This window comes from Bos mutus, chromosome X (assembly GCF_027580195.1).
Source record: "Bos mutus isolate GX-2022 chromosome X, NWIPB_WYAK_1.1, whole genome shotgun sequence".
NCBI lineage: Eukaryota > Metazoa > Chordata > Mammalia > Artiodactyla > Bovidae > Bos > Bos mutus.
In genome coordinates, this window is record NC_091646.1 from 6,991,729 (window position 1) to 7,010,288 (window position 18,560).

The 18,560-nt window shown below is 35.2% G+C and overlaps 1 protein-coding gene across 5 annotated transcripts in view; it reads right to left on the reverse strand.

Moving 5' to 3' along the window:
* STAG2 (STAG2 cohesin complex component) overlaps positions 1–18,560 on the reverse strand; it is a 132,466-nt gene that overhangs the window by 71,056 nt on the left and 42,850 nt on the right. For all 5 annotated transcript variants that reach the window (XM_005889311.3, XM_070366351.1, XM_070366350.1 and 2 more), the window contains exons 2-4: positions 13,059–13,202; positions 8,770–8,848; positions 5,436–5,600 (exon numbers count right to left, since the gene is read on the reverse strand). In XM_005889311.3, the coding sequence (XP_005889373.1) occupies positions 5,436–5,600; positions 8,770–8,848; positions 13,059–13,102 (288 nt within the window). In that variant the 5' untranslated portion in view covers positions 13,103–13,202. The remainder of the gene's footprint in view (positions 1–5,435; positions 5,601–8,769; positions 8,849–13,058; positions 13,203–18,560) is intronic.

Sequence of the window (18,560 nt, forward strand, 5' to 3'; positions counted from 1 at the left end):
TTTATGCCCAGAAAGATAAAGAACTGTAATTCTGTAATTTTAAAAAGCCAAATAATCCAATTAAAAATATAGGCAAAGGACTGGAATAAGTGCTATATAGAAGATACACAAATGGCCTATATAGCACTTGCAAAGATGATCAATGTAATTGGCCACAAAGGAAATGGAAATCAAAACCACAAGAAGATACCACTTCACTCCCACTAAGATGGCTGTAATAAAAAAAGGAAAGACAATAACAAACGCTAGCAAGAATTTGGAGAAACGGAATGCTAAACCACTGCTAGTAAAAATGTAAAATGGTGCTGTCGCATTGAAAACAACAGTTTGGTAGCTCCTCAAAAGGTTAAAGAGTTAAATGACCTTGCAACTCAACTCTTAGGTATATTACCCGAGAGAAATAAAAACAAACATCCAAACAAAACCTTATTTAGTAATAATCATATAACAGCATTATTCACAAAAGTCAACAGGTAAAAATAAAGTACAGGTACATCAAGGGATGAACAGATAAACAAAATATGGTCTATCCATACAATGGAATGTATTATTTGGCAATAAAAAATAATGAAGTTGTAACACATGCCACACCATGGATGAACCTTAAAAACATTATGCTAAACCAAAGCCACTCAAAAACAATCATATATTTGTATGACTTCATTTATATGAAATATCCAGAATAGGCAAATTTATATAAAGTACATTCATGGTTGCCTAGACTTTCAGTCCGGAGAAGGCAATGGCACCCCACTCCAGTGTTCTTGCCTGGAGAATCCCAGAGACAGAGGAGCCTGGTAGGAGGCCATCTATGGGGTCGCACAGAGTCGGACACGACTGAAGTGACGCAGCAGCAGCAGCAGCAGACTTTCAGTCAGGTGAGGAGAAAGTGACTGCTAATGGCATGAGGTTTTTTTTCTGGGGATGGAAAAAATTCTAAAATCTGACTGTGGTGATGGCTGCACAACTCTTGTGAATGTACTAAAAACCATTAAATGTACACCTTATAACAGTGAATTTCATGGTTTGTGAAGTATATCTCAATAAAGTAATTTTTTTAAAAAAGAAGAAAACTAAAAAATAATAGTAGTGCTGAGACCTCCCTGGCAGTCCAGTGGTTAAGACTCTGTACTTCAACTGCAGTGGGAGCAGGTTTGACTTTTGGTTGGGGAACTAAGATCCTGCATGCTGCACAGCTCAGCAAATAAATAAAAGCAGTACTATATTCCTTTGTGGACAGAAGAGGAAACCACAAGACAGATAAAAACAATTTTTAAATAAAATTTTAAAATTAGGGTGATAAAAAAGTTAATATAAAAATAAAAACTCAGGAAGGAAAATGTTTTAAGTTAAATACATACGGAATCTGAGTATGAAATGAATTAATAAAATACATACAACTTGATGTACAAAAAAAGAAAAAGGAAATATTATTTAAGAATTATCTGGCTCATGGAGATTGGACATTTTCTTAAAAAATGTTTAATTTCTAGATTTTCATCTTTTTCTATATTTTATAGCAGCTTGTGTATGTCGACCAACTCAATTTATGAAAGAAACATTTTTAAGATGATTCTCAAATATGATACAAGCAATAAATATCAAGAGAATATATTACGTGACTATGGAAGTTTAAAAACATGGCCCCAAGTTGTTTGACATTGCTCCTCAAAAAGAAATGAAGTCTATGTCCCCTTCTCTAGAACAGAGTGCAGTAAAAACGACGCTTCCAAGATTAGGTCATAGAAGGCTATTCAACTTCTGCACTGGGTTCTCGCAGCCCTATGGAACTAGACACTGCCTCTCAGTACAGTCTCTCTACCCCAGAAGCTACTTCTTACAGTAAAGTAAGAAGCCAAAGTCACATGGAAGGACCATTTGTAGGTACTTAATGACAGCACCCTTACGTCAGAAAGTGAAGAGGAACTAAAAAGCCTCTTGATGAAAGTTAAAAGAAGAGAGTGAAAAAGTTGGCTTAAAGCTCAACATTCAGAAAACTAAGATCATGGCACCTGGTCCCATCACTTCATGGCAGATAGATGGGGAAACAGTGGAAACAGTGTCAGACTATTTTTGGGGGCTCCAAAATCACTGCAGATGGTGATTGCAGCCATGAAGATAAAAGACGCTTACTCCTTGGAAGGAAAGTTATGACCAACCTAGATAGCATATTCAAAAGCAGAGACATTACTTTGCCAACAAAGGTCCGTCTAGTCAAGGCTATGGTTTTTCCTGTGCTCATGTATGGATGTGAGAGTTGGACTGTGAAGAAAGCTGAGTGCCGAAGAACTGATGCTTTTGAACTGTGGTGTTGGAGAAGACTCTTGAGAGTCCCTTGGACTTCAAAGAGATCCAACCAGTCCATTCTAAAGGAGATCAGTCCTGGGATTTCTTTGGAAGGACTGATGCTGAAGCTAAACTCCAATACTTTGGCCAACTCATGCGAAGAGTTGACTCATTGGAAAAAGACTCTGATGCTGGGAGGGATTGGGGGCAGAAGGAGAAGGGGACGAGAGAGGATGAGATGGCTGGATGGCATCACCGACTCAGTGGACATGAGTTTGGGTGAACTCCAGGAGTTTGTGATGGACAGGGAGGCCTGGCGTGCTGCAATTCATGGGGTTGCAAAGAGTCGAACACAACTGAGCAACTGAACTGAACTGAACTGAAGGTACCAGTTCTAGGTGAGCCCAGCCTTCAAGTCACTCCTGACTAGGCACCAAACATGAATAAAGTCTCCAGATGATCACAGTCCCTGCTTTTGTCACCTCCAGGCATTAAAGCTATCTCACCTAAGACCCCAGGCATCATGGATGGAAGCATAGAAGAGACAACCCTATTTACCTCTGTATGAATTCTAGATCCACAGAATCACTAAGCATAACATAAAAAAATGGTTGTTCTTTTACATCACTTAGTTTGGGGTGTTTGTTATGCAGCAATTGATAAGTAGAACAAGGGCTATTCTCATCAATAAGGACACAAAAATATTTAATGAAATCTTACAAAATATCACCATGTCTTATCAAAAAGTTATTCATGAAGCTCAAAACAGAAATTATACTAGAATTTATATAAGGCCACTGTAATAAATACAAATACAAATAGTAAACAATACAAGCTATCATGATGAAATATATTTAAAAATTTAACCATCAAATTGTATACTAAAAACTCATTCAATAAAATTCAACATCTATTATCTAATAGAACTAGGGGCACATGCATGATTTCTTCTTTTTAAAGAATTATTTTAAAACTGACAGTGAGTCCTGTACTTATTCACTCTCATTTATAATTACCGGAATAGGGATATCCTAGGGATCCCTGTTGGGCTGCCATCTATGTGGTCACACAGAGTCGGACACAACTGAAGTGACGCAGCAGCAGCAGCAGGGATACAAAAAAATGAATAATACACAGTCCCTGATCTAGGCATTAACAATCTAGAATCAAATTCGGACATGTGCACAACTGTAATCTACTGAAAAGAGAAAAGTAAGAAATACGTTCAAGGAGAGAAGGAGATAGAATCCAAGAACGTTCCCCACTAAAAGAGTGACATTTGAATTAGTCAATCCTATGTGATATGGAAGGGAGAAAAATAAAGACTACTTTGGGCAGGAAGAAAAAAGCAAGGTCTAGAGGCAGAGACATACGGTGGCTAGAGAACAGCACGGATGCCATAAAGAAGCCAGGGCTGGGCTGTTAGATAAGGAAGGATCTTAGAAGGTTGTCAACAGAAGACTCTCTTGATCAAATTTGGTGTTAGAAAGATAACACAAGTGGGAGTACACAAAACAAACTAGAGGTGGAGAAATGATTCAGGGAAATCAATGGATACTGTGGATATACTGCGTTTAAGGGGGAAAGTACATTTAGAAGACAAATGGCATAAAGGTACAATCTCAACATATGACAAACCATAAGCAACACAAAAATAAGGAAAATGTTCACTGATATACCATTAACAAAAAGAAATATAAAGCTATGCCAAGTCACTTCAGTCGTGTCCGACTCTGTGCAACCCCATAGACGACAGCCCACCAGGCTCCCCCGTCCCTGGGATTCTCCAGGCAAGAACACTGGAGTGGGGTGCCATTTCCTTTTCCAATGCATGAAAGTGAAAAGTGAAAGTGAAGTCGCTCAGTCGTGCCCGACTCTTAGCGACCCCATGGACTGCAGCCTACCAAGCTCCTCCATCCATGGGATTTTCCAGGCAAGAGTACTAGAGTGGGGTGCCATTGCCTTCTCCAATATAAAGCTAAGCCCTCACATTTTCTATTAAAAATTTCTGATGTGCCAAAAAGTTAAAAAAAAAACCTACAAACTAGACAAAAATAGAATAGCCTAATTAGTTGTAGATATAAGTTGAGATTTCTGATGGTAACAAAAATGACAAAATATCAGAAAGAAAGATTAATGCATTTAACCACTTAGAACAAAATATTACAGACAAAAAGTACAATATAAATATAAAAAGGAAAGTAACGAAATGGTATACAATATGACAGAGATAATTTATCTCTTCAATAAAATTAATCCAAAATGGGAACTAGAGAGGGGAGGATAATTTTTGAATTAGGGAATGACTAAATAAACCATAGCACAGTAATATAAGATGACATTATTTTTTTAATGTGTACACAAAACAATAATTTAAAATATTAAATAAGAAATAAAATCCACATCCTAATTACAACTATATGAAAGCCAACCATATATGAATAAATGAGTTAATTCAAGAAACTACACTACACTATACAATTGGTGATGGTTCAAAAGCTAACAATCCCTTACATGTAAAAAAATTTTATTTATTAGCTTCAATTAATATTTTATAATAATTTCATTAAACATGTATATGAGTATAGTGTTGATTCAATTTTTAAAAACCACATGGGTATAAAGCCAAAAAGTTTCTGCTGTCATAAAATTATGAAGAAACAAAATTAAGATAATTTGACATGGGTGACTCTAACTTTGTACTTCTGTGCTAAGAAACAGCACAAGTAATAAAATCTGGAATAGACAACAGTGATCAAAATAATTCACTCAAGTGGATAGTGATTACATTAGGTCACTCAACCAAGAATTCTGTATGTGTAAAGAATTTCATGTTTTAACAGCCACTATATAAATTCAGAGGAAATTGAGACATCACAGTCAGGGTTTATAGCAGCATATTTTTTGACCAAATAATTTTTTGTGAGATGCCATTAAAAAAATAATACAGAAGAAAATGACTCAAGACACAGCTTGGTCTTATGTCTGAACTGATAAGATTCCTAGTTTCCCGACTAGTTTGTTGCTTTTCTATAGTAAGTAGTGTGAAAAATTTTTTTTACATATTAGAAAAATCAGGAAAATATTTTATATAACTCACTAAAGTTCTCAATGTACAAATGAACTGGGAAGAACACAATAAACATTACCTGCATAGCACTCTTGCCCATTTTAACAACTTCAAACAACATCATGTTTTCCACTCCATTCTGTTGATGATGACCATTCATTCGGTTTGGACCAGAAGGAGGTTTTCCTCCTCCATTTCCACCTTTGCCCTTCTCTCCTGGACCTTTTTTGCCTTTTTTACAAGTCTGCATAAAGATACAAATTGATTAAGTTATTTTCTTATCCTTGAGAATTCAAAATAAAGCTACAGAAGCAGCTGATAGGGTGCATAATTATAAAATACTCAAACCTGACCTAAAGCAGAGTGCCATACACATGTCATAGTAAAATTATATGGTTATGACAGCCTCTTTGTGGTACCGATTTTTTTCACTTATGCTGCCATATACCTCATGTAACACTGCAGTTTGGAGCACAGTCTCTGTAGATTTGACAGACTACTGGGTCTCAAATTTCTACTCCTGTTAGCTGAAGGATCTTCGGCACATTACTTAACCACACTATGCTTCAGAGAGATTTTCTAATTTGCAAAGTGAGGATAAAAGTAAAAAAAGAAAACAGTGCCTACTTCATATGATTGTTGCTTTAGGGTACAGACTGTAGTGGGCAGCAGCAGTAACAAAACTCTGTGAAATAATTAACTTGTAATTAGTTCAACATTTTAACTTGATAACTATCATTAGTCTTATAAATCACTGCACTGAATTGACAATTCTAAGAAGTTTGAATGGGTATATCAATCTCATTTTTGTTCTGGGCCTTCCCTTCAACACTTATTTATCATGAACATTCAATTAACAAATACTATGGAAGTGAAGCCCCTTTATAAGAAAGTTGTCGATGTTGGGTGTGGAGACTTCATAATCAGTGAAACAGTTGCCCACATGCCCCAAATATAAAACACCTCCAATTTATACATTATTTTTAAAAAGTCACTCCCCATTTCAGAGTTCTCTTTTCTAAAATGCCAGAGTTGTATTAAAATCTTTACAGATTAGAACAGATGATTGACAGTCTCTTCTAGATCTACACATTTCTATGATCTAGAGCAAACTTTCTGTAAAGCATCAGATAGTAAATACTTCTAAGGCTCTGCAGGCCACATTACTGTCTCTGTCACATATTCTTTACCTTTACTATCCTTAAAAAATGTAAAAACCATTCTTAACTCAGGGGTAGTATAAAAACAGGCCATAGTTTGCAGATCGCTGGTCTATAGTCACTGCCACTGACTGTATGTTTCCATGCTTTGTTCTATAAAGGGTTCTTTCTCCTTCAAGAATCTAAAACCACCCTACTCTAAGGAACTACTTCAAATCCCTTCCTAACCAATGAGAGATACTACTTGTTAATTTACCTTATTTTGTTAATGATATTCAGTCTTTGTGAACCTAAGTCACTAATTCCTAATTGAAGAAAGAAAGGCTTTTGTCCCCAGCAAAAAAAACAGAAAAAATTTCAGAGATAAGGGTAAAAGAAAAGCTCAACTACAAAGTATATACTAGAAGTATAAAATGTTCATGTTAATTAACATGGAGCTATATATTTTTAATTTATCTATCATATGCCTCAATATTCCCTGTTTGTATGCAAAACTACTTAGTACAATTAAAATGGTTCAATGGATATGCTGTGCTACAAAAAACAATATGCAAAGGCGGACAATATTGGAAGTACAAGAAGTAAACAAGCTAATCTTGTAGGGGGGAAACCTATTAAGAAAAGACTATGAGGTAGTATATACTATAGTGGATTAAGAGTACCATCTTTCAACAAATGTGGGCTCAATTCCTCAACCATTAAGCTTCAACAGATCTCAGTTTACTGTCTATAAAAATAAGGAAGTTTTCTAATCTACAGGGTTGTTCAAATGTTAGATAATAGGTAAAATTATTAGCACAGTGCATCGAACGTACATGGTATAGGGTCAAAATATGATTACTGTTATAATAAATCTTTGATCTGACCCCCTAATAACCAAGGGCAGTGACTACTCTATTCAGATGCCACTATAAGTCTTATCCCAACTTGCAAATTAAATCAAAGCCAAAAGCAGAATTTCAGTTTTGAAAGATGGCTACAGAACCAATAAAAAATGATTTTCTAATGAATAACTGTTAACTACCCACTAGAATTATGGCTGTATTTGGGTAGTCATGCATTAACATGTGTATTCATTCACATGTTCTCTCTCATACTACTACTTTTTAAGAGACTAAGAGTGCATAGGAAATATGAAACACATGGATTATGTGCACTCTAAAAAGATATTCCAAGGACTAGTTAAATAAATTATGTTCCATATATAAAATGTGATACTATGGGACTTCCCTGGTGGTCCAGTGGTTGGGACTTCGTGCTCCCAATGCAAGGGAACCAAGTTTGATCCCTGGTCAGGGAGCTAGATCCCACATGCTACAACTGAGACCCAGTGCAAATAAATAAATAAAAATTTTTTAAAACATGTGATACTATGACACCATCAAAAATTACAGAGGGGAAAAATTCACTGATAGGAAAGCTTCTGACAACATACCATTAAGTTTTAAAAGCAAATGAAACAGTTTGCATAGTTTGATTCCATTTAAGTAAAATTCTACATGCATGTTTATATATGTGTGTATGTTCATCAAAATGTTTACATATTTAAAATGAGAAATTTTTACTCTGTTCATCATACATTTCAGCATTATTTAGACATTTTTAAGTAAATGTGTCATGAGAAAATATGAATCCAGAATTCATTTTGGCAAAGAAAATGCTGAACAAAAAGAGTCATCTTTTGCACAACGTATTTACACATGCACAGAGTCAAAGGTACTTTCCAAAATAATTTAACCATTCACTAAGTTATCCACATCTCTCAGGCTATCCACTCATACTCTAAACTTGCATTCTATTGACTCAGAACTTCACTTTGTTCGTTTTTATCCTTGACATTATTCATAAAGAGTCACTGTCAATAGTAAACCTCATAGGTTACATTTTTAGGGTACTTTAGAGAAAGAAATTTACCAATTTGCTTTATATTGGACTACTCATGTCAGTAAAAATAAAACCAATAGAATATCACATTTTGCTTTAGCATACAATGCTTTATAAAATAAACTACTGGAAATAATGACTTATTAATTCCAACTTTATAGTAGTAGAAGTAGAGAATCAAAAGGTATTTGGTCTAGAAGTCAAAGAAACCACATGTGTTCAAAAGCTTACCATACTTATCAGTGGAAAAAAGCATTTTTAAAAGAAAACAACATCTGAGACGTAACTAAAAATATATATGCATATATATATTCATATGTGTAATTATGAGCTAAAGAACAAAAATAAAGACATATATTCTGTACATACTTTTCCTTTGCCTTGCTTTTGGTTTTTTCCTTCAATGTCTTCAAAATCTGTGTCAGAAGAAAAGTGTGTTTCTGACTCCCTATGACAAAAAGATAAGCAATTATTTAAAAGCTGTCTTAGAAAAGTAAATGGAGTTTCTAAATTTTGCCATATTTTCTAAAAGAAAGGCCAGGTTAACTCATTACAAAACTACATTAGTATTAAATGTAATTAAGATGCTTTTCCAAAGTATCATATCGTAGCATATTACCAAACATATAAAATTATATAACACAAAAACATTAATCTAAAACACAAACGTCTAAACATTTCTCGTTAACTTTTAACCAGAGTATAAAAATGAAAACAGGGGCTCTCAAACTTCTAATTCTAAGAACTGTGCTGTTCTATTAGAATGGCTGGTTTCATTTTTTGATTCGGAGATCATGGTGCTCAGGTAAACTGTATTTTAGCACTGCTGCTGCTGCTAAGTCGCCTCAGTCGTGTCCGACTCTGTGCGACCCCATAGACAGCAGCCCACCAGGCTTCCCTGTCCCTGGGATTCTCCAGGCAAGAACACTGGACTGGGTTGCCATTTCCTTCTCCAATGCACGAAAATGAAAAGTGAAAGTAAAGTCGCTCAGTCATGTCCGACTCTTAGTGACCCCATGGACTGCAGCCTACCAGGCTCCTCCATCCATGGGATTTTCCAGGCAAGAGTATTGGAGTGGGGTGCCATTGCCTTCTCCAATATTTTAGCACTAGGTATGAGATAACCTTTATTAGGTAATTTTAGCAATATTAAGGCTCTTATGACCTTTCCCACATCATCCCAAAATATTTATAAATCTAAGTGTAACATGTATTTCTGAAAGACTATACATAAACATTTTTACAAACTAAATCATTTGAAACGGAGTAGGGAAGTATGCTAACTGATGAAAATCTTTTATAAAGTAAAAAGGTAGTGAGCTAGTCAAGAGAACTGTTTCTAGTTAATACAGTACTAGCAAACTGTGTGACCCTGAACAACTGACAACCTCTCAATCTTCACATTTACAAATAATATTTATGCAGGAAACAAGGAACTCTCTGAAGTCTGTTTAATCTCTAAGACACCAATTTATAGTTCTCATTTTGCCCCTCATTTTGGAGTAGAAGGGGTGCTGTGTATAATCCATATTTTCTAGGGCATAATGGAAGTGTGCATATGTGCTTAGCTCAGTCGTGTTGGACTCTTGCAACCCCACAGACTACTGTAGTCTGCCAGGCTCCTCTGTCCATGGAGTTTCCAGGCAAGAATACTGGAGTGGGTTGCTACTTCCTTCTCCAGGGGATATTCCTGACCCAGGGATGGAACCCAGGTCTCCTGCATTGCAGGCAGACTCTTTACCGACTTAGCTACGAGGGAAGCCCAAGGGATAATGGAAGTAAATCAATTTAAATATACATGGGTGATGCTTCCTATATATGAAAAACTGGGTCCATCTATCTAAATAGTAGTAACATACCCACCCTTAAATGCTTAAAGCAAGGCATACTTGGTATCTGGGTCACTCACAAAGGCTTTTAGAATTAAAAAACACATAGAAGATAAAAGTTGTACCATTTTCAATGTGTAAAACTATTATCAGTTTTGTTTTTAAAATAAATAGAATCCAAGTGAAAGGCTATATTTCTAAAGCTGCTGCTGCTAAGTCGCTTCAGTTGTGTCCGACTCTGTGCGACCCCATAGACTGCAGCCCACCAGGCTTCCCTGTCCCTGGGATTCTCCAAGCAAGAACACTGCAGTGGCTTGCCACTTCCTTCTCCAATGCATGAAAGTGAAAAGTCAAAGTGAAGTCGCTCAGTCGTGTCTGACTCTTCGCGACCCCATGGACTACAGCCTACCAGGCTCCTCCGTCCACGGGATTTTCCAGGCAAGAGTACTGGAGTGGGGTGCCATTGCCTTCCCCGATTTCTAAAGCTAGTCTTCTCTAATTAAACTTCTTCTATTTCCATTTTTGTTGCTATAACAACCAGTTGTCCAGAGGCTGTGAGTTAGGAATACTTTTTATAAATGTAAAATAATGGCTAAGGTGTTAGCAGGGTAAAAAATTACTATTTATAGCACTTACCTACAAAGTTATGTAAGCAATGTATAGAAGATACTGGCAATCCTAACTATGTCCTACAATGCTGAGAGGAAAATAGCCTGTAATAAACACCATTTCCCATAGTTAATGCACCAAAACCTGAATGACTACTTAACATTAACCCTGAAACTCACACCTCTTACATCTTTAAGACTGCTGTCATCAATAATCTTCCCACATGCCTAAATGGCTTTGCAAAAAAAAAAAAAAAATTGAAAATGTTTTTAAGCATCCTGGTGTGTAATACTTTTTTCTTCCCCAAGACATGGGTGGGACACTAGCTCCCTTAGAAAGCTCAGTAAATGCTCCAAGTCAGCAATCACTAGTCTTTGCCAATATTCCAATGACCAAAGAGTAATCAATGGCTCAATTACACTCTGAATTCTCATCTCCAGGCTATCCCAACTAAAAGAATGAGCCACTACAGGTTTAATTACTAACTGGAAAACCTTCTGAAGAAAACTGGAGTAATCAGGGTGACAGTCTAAAAATTCCCAAACCAGAGAAGAAATATTCTTCTGAGTCTGTCTTTCTCTATCGCTTCCCTTTGTTTTTAAGATAAAAACAACAAAAATCTATCCTAGGTGAAATTACAATATGCTAATATGTTCACAGAGTATACTGGGTTAACCTTTTAGTGGTCTGAAACTTCAATTAGTCATCTGTCACAGGAATGAATCTTCCACTCCTTTCTCTTTACCCTGCCCCAACCTCACATACCCAATCAAATACTGCCTAGTTTACCTCCACAATAGCAATTTCCTCTTATCTATTATCCTATTTCCACCTGATGCGAAAAACTGACTCATTGGAAAAGACCCTGATGCTGGGCAAGATTGAAGGCAGGAGGAGACGACAGGGGATGAGATGGTTGGATGGCATCACCAACTCGATGGACATGAGTTTGAGCAAGCTCCGGGAGTTGGTGAAGGACAGGGAAGCCTGGCGTGCTGCAGTCTATGGGGTTGCAAAGAGTCAGACATGACTGAGCAACTGAACTGAACTGATTATCCTATTTCAGGTCCTAATTACTCGAGATAGTCTAATAGTCAATACTCTATAACAAAAACTTTTAAAATTATCTCTACTGTATTAACACGTTCAAGAAACTTCATAAGATAATATTGTAATAGTCAAACCAAAAATTACTTTTTTTAAGATTATCCCATATCCTCCCTCAAAGAAACTAAAAGAAAAACAAGAAGCTTTCTTCAAGAAACTAAGAAGAGTCAATATAAACTGGGACTAAAATCATATTAAAAAACATGCTTTGAAATACTGGTAATAAATATCCTAGTAGACTCAACAGTCTGAAAATGATAAAATTACTTTTTAAATGAAAATCTATAAAATATAAAAAGCAGACACCAGACACCACTATGTATGAGGATATCTGTCGTTTTCAAAATTTTTAGCAACCAGGATATGTTTTAAAATCAAGTCTTTTAAAGATCCTAATAACAAACATAGTGTGGTATATGTGTGTGTAAAGTTAATAGGGTCCACGAGCAGTTTAAAGGTTCACTCTTCTCTTAGGCATCTCATGAAACTGGAGCTTAGAATTTAAATCACTACTGCAAATAGTAGCTCAAATTCTTTCCTACATGAAACACTAAAGAGTAATGAGAATAAAAGTTGAGGAAGGCATATAAGCAGCTTTTAAGACAAGGGTAAAGAAAATACCTATGTTGAAATCACTTTATGAACCAATGAGCACGTAATTTGTTTTTGGGAAAAAAAAGGAGAGCATGTCTTAACCTCCTACATCTGTTTCAGTCTGTCACTTGATTTTAAACAGAAATCTGACAATCTGACATTACATCCTAAATGCTATTGCATGGTATATATTCCTTACTAATGAGAACACGTAAGAATTTCATGACACCCCCTTCAAAACAGTTGTTATTGTAAAACCAAGTATGGACTCGAAGAACTGAACAGCAAAAATAATAAATTCTCCAGTATCTAAATTACAAAATAAGCACACTACAAAAAAAGGCATGGAATTACTATTACAGAATCTAGTAAGCATTGGTATAAACTATTTCAAAGTATGCATGCTATCTTATACTGAAACACTGTATCTTCTCAAGCAGAAGTAACTTTAACTGAAGTTAATACAGTTCCCATTTTGTGGAAAAAACATGTATTTAGAAATTATCATAATATACTTACTGAAGTAGATTAAAATCAGTTGGTATTTCTGGAGCTGCTATCATTTCTTTATCATCTTCTGTAACGCCCCAATGTCAGAAATGTAGTCATATATTTATGTGGGTAAAATGATGGTTTGCGTCTTTCTTCTAAGGCAGACAATTCCTTTAAAAAGGATGGGGGGTGGGGTAGAAGAAATGCCATATTTATTATAAACACACCAAAAATGTTGGGAAGGGTATATACCCAAAAACTAAATTTCCAAGTGTCTGCTAAAGTGTTTTAGTAAATAAGGATTTCTATCCTTTGCATTTGACTGCTTTTTCTAGATATGGATTTGTTGCAACTATTGTAGCCCCACAATAGTAACAACAAATACAAAGAAAGAAGCTTCTATTACAATTATTTTTTAGAATTTGTTATAATTCTCTAGTATGGCTTAAAAAAGACAGATGCCCTAACTAGAAACACAATGTGACTTTTACTCATTGTAAAATCTTTATGACAAGTTTAAACCATAATACAAAATGCCTAAAAATTCTCTAGCTTTTGTTTATGATGTATAGTTAAAAGGAGCTAATTTTAAAAATCTAAGATATAATTTTGAAACATTTTAAAAACAGATTCTTCTATCACAGAAAATAAAAACAGAGATTCAAAGCCTGTTTTTTAATAACTAACTACTTCATGATAATACCACCTGCATTTAACAGGAAAATGGAAAAAAATGTTAGCCCAGATTGATCTATTCCTTCAAGGAACTTATAATCAATTTAAATACCAGTAATGTCATATGAACAACAGATGAATACATTTGTGACCAAACTAAGCCTGGCCATAGGAAGATGCAATTTCCCAGTAAGAGGGTGATCTAAAAAAGCAAATGAAAAGCCTATAAAAGAGAAAATAGGCTGGGTCTGAAGCTTTTAATCTTATGTATAACTTTGTTTTAAAACTTTATGCTTTTATTTCCAAGTGAATCTTATACTTGGTGGCCACCTAAAGACTAAACATATCAAATAATTAATAAATCTTCAAATACCACATGAGAAGTTCATCTCATGAATGCTCTAAATTGAAACTGATCAATTTTTCCATTAATTTTAAATCTCTAAAACACATCATAAATGGCTACTAATATGTAATTGTATATCAGAGTTGGGACTCATCATCACATGTAGGATACACTCCAGCCTCCTAAAAATCCCAACTTATTTTATTATTTTATTTATTTTGAGCTGTGCTGGGTCTTCATTGATGCATGGCTTTCTTCTCTAGTTGCAGCAAGCAGGAGCTACTCTCTAGCTGCAGTGCACAAGCTTCTCATTGCAGTAGCTTCTCTTGTTACAGAGCACAGGCCCTAGGTACATGGATTTCAGTATCTGCAGCATGTGGGCTCTAGAGAGCAGTCTCAGTAATTGTGGCAGATGGGCTCAGTTGCTCTGTGTCATATGGGATCTTCACAGACCAAGGACCGAACCCATGTCCTGCATTGATAGGTGGATTCTTTACAACTGACTGAGCCACCAGGGAAGCCCCCAACTTATTTTAGAAAGAAAACTATTTTAAAAAAAGAGAACTATTTTGATTTTTATTTAGTGAGTTGGAAAGGTATAGAGTTAATCAGTTCTAATCAACACATCATCTAGATGACAAAATGGAAATAAAGACTTGCTGTGTCTGTTTCCCTACCTGCCCCCACCCCTTCATTTGGACGCTTTATAAAACCAAACTCCGTGCATTCCCTAAATACACAGTTCCCTAAATACACAGCATTCCCTAAATATTAATACACAGTTTTTTAGCAGACTTTAAAGACAGTTCATAAATGTATGCTCCCAAGGGACATAAAAAATGACTCAGCTCTGAAAAGCAGACAGCATTAAATAAAACAGGCTTCCCTGGTGGCTCAGATGGCAAAGAATCTGCCTGCAATGCAGGAGACCCAGGTTCAATCCCTGGGTAAGGAAGATCCCCTCAAGAAGGGAATGGCTACCCACTCCAGTATTCTGGCCTAGGAAATCCCATGGACAGAGGAGCCTTGGTGGGCTACAGAACATGGGATCACAAAGAGTCAGACCACGACTTAGTGACAAACACTTTCACTTCACTAAATAAAACAGGTATTGTATGATATACTATATTCCTCTAAATAACACAAAATTAATTTCTAGTGTATAAGAAGTCTTGCCAGGTCAAATTATTTTGCTCAAAGTAGGGCGATACTAACACATATTTGGTAATTAGAAACCAAAGCAAACACAAAAGAAAAACAGAATTTATAAAGATGTAAATCTCCCAGACAAGGTATCTGTATTTTAAAAAGAAGCATTTTCCCATGGTCTAATAGGTTTAGAAAAAACTATTAAACTAGCCAACTCTCTATCCCAGTGAAACACCTGCTTTTTCAAGTTTCTAAATATTAAAAAATCCATCCATCCAAGTAAAAGTATCTACCATATGTTAAATGTAATGGTGATCACTAGGTGTACAGTGATGAACAGGGGATCAATGATCCTTGCCCTTATGGAACTACCTGTAACAGTAAGACAAAGCGCCTACTGCCACTTACTATTAAACATAATATTAAAGTCCATGTATCCTGAGCTTTTACTTTTCTTTCAAGAATATAAACTTTATCTGCAAGAAGAACTTAGAATTTTTCCCTTTTTATTTTAAACGTTTATAGCTATATATAAGTACAATTTGCCTCCCTCAAAGATTTTCATTAAAAATTCACAAAGTCTTTAAATGTACTTAATGCCATTTGACCTAAATTGGGAATCCAGAAATTTTAAGAATACATAAAGCTCAAATAAAAGTGTAAGTTTAATAGTCAAACTCACCACAACATTTTAGGCCTACTGTATGTAGGTTATTAATTTTTAAGAAATATGCTCAAAGATCACAAGGTGGAGCTCTCACCTAATGTCAAAGAAAAACTCTTGAGATTTTCAGTATTTGTACCAATTCTCTGTAACTACTATTAGAGAGTTAACATTCTAACAGCTTTGGAGGATAAAGCATAGAAATGAAATTTGCTTTAACTCTCAATCACTATTTTCCTTTTGGGAAAAAAATACAACCAATAACAACTAGATTTTGCTGCTTCTTACTGAAACCTAAGCAAACACATTTGTTGATAGGTTGAGTAATATACTTTAAAGTAAAACCACTTCCTTAGCCTCAAGTGCATAATACACTGTCATTAAAGATTTATTGAGTATATTCATATATAATTACTAGGTGAAAAAATAATGGGTGATTATATATATATATATTTTTACTCTATATGTTAAATTCAAGTAAACGCTTTCAGCAGTACTGCTTTTGATATAAACAGAGATCTAAAAGCTGAAATTTGATCACTATACTTTTCAAGTTATCAAGATTCAATTGTGTTTAGGTTAATTAATTCAATAACAAAACTTTCTTCTTTTCCACTTCTGAAAACCTGTTGATAACTACTACTCTGGCACATAGACACAAATATATATTAAATATATAAGTATACTTGCATCCTAACTCCAAATAATGACTTAAATGATTAAAACTACCCACCCATTGCTGAAAAAGTAAAAAAATACAAAAAATCTGCTTTTCTTTGATATTGTTTAAAAACCTTAAAGTAATTCTGATTTCTTTTTATAGAAGAATGATTGTTTTTCAAAGTTCCTTTAATTCAATCCCAAGGGGTCTCAAGATAGAAAATAAAAGCTACAAAACAAAGTCATCACTAACAAGGTCCCTCAGAATCCACATGTTACTGGGGAGTGGAGGCAGCACTGAAAGTAGCTGGTGTGTTAATTCTCTCCCTGAAAATGCAGAAATAACTGCTAAAAGCTAGCAAATTCAGCACATATACCACACACTACCCCCTTAACTAACACTCGCCCAAAAGGGTTATTACATTCTTCTATCTATAAGGATCACATCTTGGCAATGTATATACCCTTCTGAAATGCCACCATCATTATAATATAAACACTTAAAAATAGGGTAAATGTCCAGCCATGAACTAACTTACAGTACAAAAATGTAATTAATATTTATACACTGAAACTACTTATGACTGTGCAGCAACTTTGACAACTTATAAGTCTTGTATTAGGATACAATATTAACCAAAAAACAACACAAAGGAAAACAGCTGATGTATCAGAGTGGTGAAAATGTGGATAATTTAAAATTTTTAATTATGATGTTATTGTTAGTAAGAAAAAAAGTCAACTATGAGGGTGGAAATTTATTTCTCAATGTCTTCTCTTAATATCTGAACTACCTGAGGAACTACAAAACTATCTCTGTTGCTAAAACCTGATTTATTCATATTTCAGGTACATAATGTTATAAAGTTAAGCATCTATAAGAAATCCTGACTTCTATAATAAAATTATCTTTATTATGTTCACCTATTCAAGATTAGCAGAGAACAGAAATTTTTATATGAATTCCAGACAAAACCCAAAGGTATGTTCCAGACTAGTTCCTGGAGTAGTATGTTTAATCAAAACAGGAAAATCACTGTCATTCCTCATGTTAAATGATATATGGCAACACTGAATACATAGGGCAAGAAATGAAAAGCTCACCAAAAAATTAAATTAGACATAAATACCTACCTTCAAAGACAAAATCTACTATTGCCCCTTTGATGATTAATAACCTTTAAAAAAGATTTCTCCTTGCTCAAAAAGATGTTTTTCTTCCCTCTGTTTATCTCCTTGCATATAAATCTGTGCATGCTCAGCCATATCCAACTCTTTGTGACCCCATGGACTGTAGCCTGCCAGGCTCCTCTGTCCAAGGAAATTCCACGCCAGAATACTTGAGCAGGTAGCCATTCCCTTCTATAGAGGATCTTCCCAACTCAGCAATCGAACCTTCATCTCCTGCATTGTAGGGGGATTCTTTACCGTCAGGGCCACAATTTCTACTAATAGCTTTCTGAGAATGACAATCAAGCAATGATCATGTATACTCAGACCAGCAACACAATTTTAACCTAAATGTTTCTTGATAGCATACTCATATTACACCTACCACATATTATCATTTGCAAATACATTTAGGAGTCCTAAAAAATTTCGAATGGTTGCACCTGTTCCAGAGCAGGAATAGGTAATCTGGAGAAGGTATGACTAGAAGAAATCAAAATACATAAGGGAATTAATAATCCTGTCTACATTTCCTAACTATAGGAAAGGTCACATATCTCCCCTTACAAACTTAAAAAGTAATATATAGAAGGAAGGGAAGACCAAAAAAAAAAAACAAAACAGAAACTTTAAAATAACTAAGTGGACAAAGTGAACACATCTAATGCCACAACACTTCAAAAACAACTTTTACTTTCAGGAAGAGGGGAAGGAGCAAGCTGGGGCACAGTCTACACAGATCTGGCATCACTATACACTGCCAGAAACTAAGCCAGACAGAACTGGAAACATCCACCTGTTCCCCTCCTATTTTTAAATGTATGATAGTAGATGCTCAGCAATCTTATTTCCTTGTCTACCCACA